We start from the raw sequence: 8030 nt of genomic DNA, 5'->3' as shown, positions 1-8030 counted from the left end.
GAAAACTGTGAAGCATTCGGCCTTTGGTTCAGTTTAATTTGACACAGTATGAAAATACAGAGTAGCAACAAAATGACGCATCAGGGGACAAGAGAAACAGAATCAAGTCTGGAAAAAGTTTATTGGATAACAATTAACACTTAACAAAGACAAATTGAATTGTTCCTAGCTGTAGGCATCATTTAGTCCAAGAGGCCACAGGACCAAATGATGCTATAGTTTACTTAATGCACACAATTAGCCTTCTCTATTTCAAGATCAATGGATTGTTTACTAGGTCACCCTGTAATTGATTTGGATATAGTCCACATTATGTTCATACAAGACCACCTTCGTTCAGGGTTGATGTTTTGGTTGTTAACTGTATGTTCTTGCCGTGTTCCCAAGGGCAGAAACCAACTCTAGTCTGACACATATCAAACCATGTAAGTGTGAAACCGCCTGGAGGATTAATAATTTCAGTGTATTTAAGAACAGTCTTGTGATATGTCAGCTCCGTCCATTGGTGTGGCAGTAATCGGCCGCTATCATTGGCTCCTGCGACTCCATCCTGCTCCTGTACAGCTTTGGCATGATTGGCGGAGCTTTGTGACTCACAATATCCCCGCTGCTTTTTTTTGGCTGTAGATCAGAAACAAAGTCACACTGATGAAAACATCCAACATCATATTGTGGCTGAATATCATACATTGTACTTCATGCACATATTCTCACGTGGAGCTGCTCCACACAATAGCAGGGACTTTTCCTGAGTGCATGTGTGAAAGGGGCTCATACAAAGCCTCAGCCTCAGTATGTAACCATACCTGGTTTAGATGTACAGTCAGTGAGGATACACCCATGCAACCCTGCCTGACAGCCAAGCAGAGTTGTGGGTCTTTTAGGTTTGGTTACTGTAGATCCCAGTAATGATCAATAGATGTCCTTAAACCTTGATTCAATCACTACATTGATCCTTAAACTAGTAGATTTGCATTTTTGCAATTATCTCTAGGTCTAAGTTTTGGTTATGTTTAATTAAACATTAGAATGCCTATTTTTTGTGTATGTTATATTTAAACAACACATTATATTCAATGTATTGGTCATGGGGACCAATTTTCAGCATGTGAAAACGAAGACGTGACACGAACGCAGCACCTGTTGTAGTTGGAAGATCCAGTTTTGGTAATCCTCCACACAGGTACACGAGACCTGCAGGGGCTCCACCAGCTCACCTGAAACACAATCATCACTTTGAAACACTTTATCCACTGTAGTTTTCTTGCAGTTGCAGCAAATGCACTGTATGCTTACCTTTTAAGTCAAACTCTAGCCTACCAGGCAAGGCTGACCGCTCTACTGCCTCAATGCTGTGTCTGGGCAGCCTACCCTGGAATGAGTGACAGGAAAAAAACAGGCAGAAATGATTCTATGCTAAAATCTTTGCTCATTCACCCAGACAACTTTCCTTTTACCTGATGAGAGGGATTTGCTTAACATTACCTAAATGAGATGGGCTTCCATCACGTAATTATGGCCATACTAACGTATTTCCCAACCTGCAGAGTGTCTTAGTAGTGGCAGGTGTAAGTTGCACCCATGCTATGTGTCAGGCGTCATAAGTGCTGTGTAATGATTATATGGACACGTGTGTGTTATGTGACAGTGGTTGCAGAGGGATCATTATGAAGTTTTCTCATAGTGTCATTTTACGCTACCTCATATCTTATATTCAGCCGCTTGTTATCAACTGACAGCAGCAGGACCTCTTGAGGGAAAAGAACCATGAGTCTTTCCTGGAGTCCCTGCAACAACAAAGACAGCATTGTCTCATAAAAGAAAGTGTTAACTGTCAAATTTCCACTGGGGAGAAACATTTACCAGTTTTATTATTCTCTGTCTTATCTTATCAGTAAAAAACCCTTTCTGTAAACGGAGAGATCTGAGGTGAGGGATGTGTAGAGCTGGCAGAGCCACAGGGTATAATTTGGCATACATGCAACATAAAATGTGTTGTCATAGCAACGGTAGACAATACAAGACACCATATCCAGTCCGACCAGTGGATATTGCAGGTCTGCCTAGTGGCTGAGCAAGGTAGCAACATATAAAGACACCACATCCAGTCAGCAGTCTGAGTGTGTTTGCTGTGCATCTGCTATATTTGATTCCTACTATGGCAAAGGCACCTTGTCATTCTTTGTAGGAATATGGCCGTGTAGCTGTAAGTTGTAAACCCCTACCCCAGAAAAGGAATTAACTGTCAATATTCGTAGGATTTAATCACCAGGATGCTTCTGTATGGGCAAAAGGGCTGAAGTCTGAGCCTTCTGCCAAAGTTTGAATTATTTTTTTTATTTTTTTGACTTATTTGCATTATTTTTTTGATTTTTTTAAATTATTTTTTTATTATTATTATTTTGTATTATTATTATTATTTTTTTTTTTTTATTGTTTTATATTTTTATTAGCCTTCTTGGTTAAAGGATATAGGTCTTAATGTGCGATAAATCCAAAACACATGTATCATTTTTAAAGAGTCTGGCTGTACCTGTCTCTGTGGTTGAATGATGTGGATGATAGACAGGTATGCAGGGTGACCCATGTGCTGGATGGGTGAGCCCTCCCACTGCCAGATTGGAGCTTGGAGTAAATAATTTGTCAGTTCTTCTCGTTTCCAGTTCTCATCACAGGGCAACTAGAGCAGAAATAAGGAGGCATGTTGATTTTTATTTTGAGTTAATTTTCGTCAAACTCTTTGGAGTCATTTTTGCTATTTCATTTTTTAGTCAAAGCTGCGCTGTAAAAAAATAAATAAATCTAAGCATTGAAGTAGTATGGACATTTTGGCTTGCGAAAATCTTGACTTGTGTGACCAATTGGTGAACAAAGACAAAGTTGCTGTTGTGTATTAAAGAAAGAAACACATTACTACACAGTTATAGTCATTTAACATGATATTCCTTAATCAAGTAAAAAATCTTCAGTGAGATTGTTTCAAACTAATTCCAGTAAAACTTAAATTGTTTCCTGAATTTTCCATTAAAAAACAAAACATTACTTTTCATAGAAACTCTTCATTTCCTTGTTGGTTTGTGGAAATATGAATTTAGAAATGAATCAGTTAGCATAACGCCAACAAATGGGAGAGGGAAAGGGAGATACAGAGACATTAAAACTAGATTTTCACAGACAAATACATTTTTGTATTCATAAAATAATTGTTTTTGAAATATAACACAAAAATACAAAATCTGTAAATTTGGATTTGTTTTTTCAGATCTGGCAGAATGACTTGAGTCAGGTTGTCATTACCAGATAGGAGAGAGGACACTGTGAGGGGCTCAGCGGGTGTGTTAGTGATTTGTATTTCCTCTCCTCTAGGTGCTCCATCCATTTCTTTAACTCTGCAGCGTTGGCACATAGAAACAGCTTGGAGTCCATCATTGGACCTGTATGGAAAAGAACACAACAGAAATCCTGCTCAGTACTTTCCTCCATCTTATCATAGGTTGAATGTAGTGATTTCCTCTGACTCACTGCTGATCTCAAACATGTGTGAACGTGACACGTTGGGACCCAGTGAGACAACTTGGAAAGAAATTCCAGAAATTGGAAGGACGCCCTGTGAAATCAATGTGAGAAACAGACAAAATGTAAGAAACAGACAATGACTGTGATGATATTTTGCTCTCATTCTCCAACAGCAACACAATCTAGTCTGAACCAAATCAAACAAGTCTGCAGTCTTAATTTACGTGTATCTGTTGAATCATCTAAACCATTCAAGAATCATTTGATATTTCAGATTGCAGGTGGCAGATTTAATTAAAGATTAAAGAGTTCTAATTCGTGAGAGGTTAGAATATGATATTATTGTAATTAGTTTCAAACACTTCCTTTTCTTTAATGTATCTATACCAAAAAACCACTGCCGCACGATAGAGAGGAGCGTATGAGATTTCATTGCATTCATTAGATGCTAGTCTTAATAACATTTGCTGGAGATGACCAGTGAATGATTAAGCTTTAATTTGGGCCTGAGCCATATCAAACACATTTGTGCTGGCAGTTTTTGTATGACACATCAATCCAGACTATAAAATGAGTCTGGTGATAAGCTGCACCTGACAAAAGAACAAACAGTTCATTCATGCTGTATTGTGATTGTGCTTGTGCTTTTCTTTGCAAATTAAGTTTAGAAATAGATTTAGAGTCGGTACAAACTATATCAGCAATGTACTGCCTAGTTTAACTTCTTCACTTTTTGCTTTTTTACCTCACATCCACCTAAAATGTATATAACAATGAGTGCTAATGAGAGTCAGGTAAAGGCTGAGCGTGTCCCTGCATGGTTGTGTCTCTATGGTAAAGGCCTACAGGGTACCTCATACATGAAGTCTTGGTGAGCGTGGTCCAGTGAGAGGATCAGTAGGTGGAGAGAGAACAACACCAGGAAGTGTTCAGTGGTCTCCTGTGGCAACAACATATGAAGGTGAGAAACAGAGCTGCAGCACTGACCTCTGACCTCTGACTGATCAAAGTGCACATGAACATCTATCTTTCTATCTCTCTATCTCTCTCTCTCTCTATCCACCTGTGTGTAGCTGTTGCAGAGGGACACCAGGGAGGAGTAAACTATATCTCCGAACATGTGGGCAGGTTGGCCCTCCCAGCCTCTGATTGGCTGCCGGGAGTAAATCCTGCGGTGCAGCTCCTCTTTGCTGCGGCCCCACAGTGCCACCTACAGACACAAACACAACACTGGCTCAGAATCCACAGCTAGAAAGAATATGTGCATATTATAACTACATGAATAGAGAATAAATGTTTTACAAATGCAGGTGAAATATAGCAGGAGTTGTTAATGAGTAATTTCGTGATTCAAATCAGTATCACATGTTGGATTGTGCTTGTGTGTGTGTGTGTGTGTGTGTGTGTGTGTGTGTGTGTGTGTGTGTGTGTGTGTGTGTGTGTGCGTGTGTGTGTGTGTGTGTGTGTGTGTAGGTGTGTGTGTGTGTGTAAAGTTTGAATCACACTAAACACGGAATGCAACATCTCTCTCCACTGTCATGGAAATTCCAACAATGTCTATATAAAGTGTCACTGACCAAAACACAAATAACATCTCAGGTTGGAAACTGTTCATATTCAAGTCAGCTGCTGCTCTGACACATCACAAACACGCGCACACACGCACACACACACACACACACACACACACACACACACACACACACACACACACACACTCTGTACTAGACACACCAGTGAGTGAGAGCTAGTGACCTCTTCCTGTAGATGTCGTACTGAAGGGTATCTGGGGGGAGGAGGAGGAGGAGGCTCATCTCCACTGTTCCTCACTGACAGCTGCAGCCTGGCTTCACCATGATTCCACAGCCTGGCAAACAAATAAACACTCCACATTAGTACTAGTAGTATTTGATAAGGTTTGGTTTAGCAGGAGTGTGTTGGCTTAGTGATTGGCATGTTGGCCTTGCAGAGCTACGGATGTGGGTTTGATTTCTGGTTGTGTGCAGCTGTTTTTAGAACAGCTGTCAGTCACCTCCAGCATTACTGAGCAAGTAAAGCAAATGACAAATTTACAAAAAAAGTAGACACGTATTCCAAATTTCAAATGTCTTGTCCCTATCAAGTGTGTAGAGGATCATCCCTTACTGTCCTGAGGTCCACTGCAGCCCAGCAGAAGCCCCACATAATCAGATTACAGCAGACGGACCCACCAGCTGACCCTCACACACACTGACCTGCTGCTGTCACTACATTTGCAGTCTCAACTATAATGAAAAATAGCTGTAAAGACATTTCACTGCACTTGATATACACATCGGCACAAGGAGTGACTGAACTCTGACCTTCAGCAGGGATCATCATGAGGTGCCATCACCAGGATCAATCATACCTGATTTCTATGTTATAATGTTCTCAGAAAAGCTCTGATTTGTGACTTTTTATGTTGTCATTTTGATACCGATATATAATTATGTTCTGTTACATTGTCTAAAACAAAAATGTCTATATTAGGGTCAATGTATATTAATCAGCATGGATCTGCAAGCGTTGCTAAGAGTGACAGCCTGCCCTCCACTGCAGAAATGTTAAAAAGCTTCACACTGTACAATACAACATAAGAGGCAGCATCTTAAAATGACAAAAGGCAACACTAGGATCAAGACATTTGCACTAAAAAATACAAGTTATTTACAGGTTTAAGAAAAAAGCACAACATTTAGATTTTTGTAGTGATAACTGTTTTATTTATGCATTTATATGCATGAAGAAATTGGATATAAAGGAAAAAGTCAACTTAAATATCCTTTTTCCCTTAGAGCCACTCCTGCATTGGAGCATTTTGGTAGAGTTCAATATTTTTCTGATCAAACGGCAGGTGACTTGGCTTGGATGTCACATTCTTCTTGTATATGAATGACACATAGAGGGGATGGGACATAAAGCGTATAGAACAGAGGCTTACTCCACATTCTGCTATAGACAAAAGAACTGATCGCTGCTGTTGTGATTAGCTTCTGTTAATCCCTCAGTCTGGGAATAAGCAGGGAATTGTCCTGCCCTTCTTGAGGACTAAACCTCTCCTTTGTCTTATAATAATCTGCTAATCACATCAGTGCAGCATCACTAAATTCTCAAGTTCATGTTGAGTAAATAGGAACCAATTAGTTTGCTGTATTGTCTTGCTGGCTGTCAGTGGGTGGAATCATACAACTGATGATGGTCAGAGTTTACAACGTTCTTCCTGACGTCAAATCCATTAACATGTAAACAAACATTACTATATTTAAGACATTAAAGATATTCTGAAAGAGGCTAATTCTGCTTGTTATTCAGATCTGAAACTAATACACGGCAGATGAAATGGAAAGGAAAAGCACGGATGTTGAAAGAGAGGCTGCTGAAGTCTGAACACTGTTTCTACTTTAGAGCTTCCTCCTGCAGACCACACCGGCAAACCAAACCACATTTAGACGATCCTATAACTGATAAAGTTACTTTCAGGACAATAAATCTGACTTAAAAACACATTTTTAATGAATTAAAGCTGATGTACCTACAGTTCTTATTTCTACGTTAATATGTATTTCAGGATTTAAGTGCAGTCATAAGATACTTAAGTATTTTTCTATCCTGCATTGAATTCAGTTTGATTGAACACAAACCAAATGTATAAACTGTGACATTGCATTTCTATCTTACCCTAAACTGTCTCCAGACAGTTCCAGCAGCTCGATCTCATCCGGGCCGACCTCATCCACCCCAGTATGCCTCTGGGTCACACTGCAGCACCCCATGACTCTGTTCCTCACCGCCTCGCTGCTGCTTCAGCCTCACTCCCTCACTGAGCACCATCTGTCTGCGCAACCATCCCAACTGCTTCTGTGCCACACTAAAACCTATGTGACACAAAATGAAGGGGGGCTGCCGTGGTCCAAAAGAGGATATTGTGCCCCGCGCAGGGGGGGTGCTAAGCTCCACTTCCCCCTTTTTTTGCCAGCAACTCTATGCGCAAAGAGCTAAGACAATGAAAGGTGTTGAAGATACTGAAGAGGAATTGACATTAAAAGAGGCAGAAAAGTGTCAAGCGGCGACGTAGCTGTTCCTTCCTCTCTGCCAGTTAGCTGCCCGCAGACGACTGTGCAGCTTCCTCACTTTGGTTTCTCAGAATAACATGCTGATACTTTCAGAGTGAAAAAAAAAGATTGGTTCTCTTGTCATTCGAAGACAGTCAGAAAATGCAACTCCTACGGGCGACAACACCTCCGATGTCAGGATGGAATACTGCTCATGCTGGCAGGCTGCTTGTAAAAAGGGCATGAGAATGAAGCAACTGATTTCACATCCATGCCTCACCATGCATGCATGTGTTTACCTGTCATGGTCATCGGCTGTAATTAGGAGTTATGAAATGGAGAAGGGTTGCAGTCATAACAATCGAGCACAACAACTGTATGATGGGGTTACAGTGAGGATTACAGTAAGATGTTGGCAGACTGTTGGGTTTGGTTGTACAC

General features: G+C 40.5%; 1 protein-coding gene across 1 annotated transcript; it reads right to left on the bottom strand.

Annotated features, from left to right (window-relative positions):
* Nucleotides 1–102: 102 nt before the first annotated feature.
* On the bottom strand, nt 103–7662 carry LOC143013168 (putative pleckstrin homology domain-containing family N member 1). The gene is made up of 11 exons (XM_076166703.1): nt 7216–7662; nt 5272–5383; nt 4580–4726; nt 4370–4456; nt 3523–3607; nt 3298–3434; nt 2534–2680; nt 1701–1787; nt 1297–1372; nt 1141–1217; nt 103–621 (listed from the first exon to the last, which is right to left on the bottom strand). Exons 1-11 carry the CDS (start codon nt 7308–7310, stop codon nt 490–492), a joined length of 1182 nt encoding a protein of 393 aa, XP_076022818.1. The 5' UTR covers nt 7311–7662; the 3' UTR covers nt 103–489.
* Between the last annotated feature and the right edge of the window lie 368 nt (nt 7663–8030).

Source organism: Genypterus blacodes, unplaced genomic scaffold (genome assembly GCF_046128005.1).
Source record: "Genypterus blacodes isolate CSIRO-AG114 ecotype Tasmania unplaced genomic scaffold, CSIRO-AGI_Gbla_v1 ptg000156l_1, whole genome shotgun sequence".
NCBI lineage: Eukaryota > Metazoa > Chordata > Actinopteri > Ophidiiformes > Ophidiidae > Genypterus > Genypterus blacodes.
This window is presented reverse-complemented; position numbering and strand designations above follow the sequence as displayed.

Bases quoted from the DNA above. Each gene is read 5' to 3' on its own strand.
- LOC143013168 (XM_076166703.1), bottom strand. From the start codon at position 7,310: ATGGGGTGCTGCAGTGTGACCCAGAGGCATACTGGGGTGGATGAGGTC. The intron at 4,727-5,271 runs GTCACTAGCTCT...TTGTGTCTGTAG, and splicing joins TACGACATCTACAGGAAGAG to GTGGCACTGTGGGGCCGCAG. The intron at 622-1,140 runs GTGCTGCGTTCG...TCTGATCTACAG, and splicing joins GGATCTTCCAACTACAACAG to CCAAAAAAAAGCAGCGGGGA.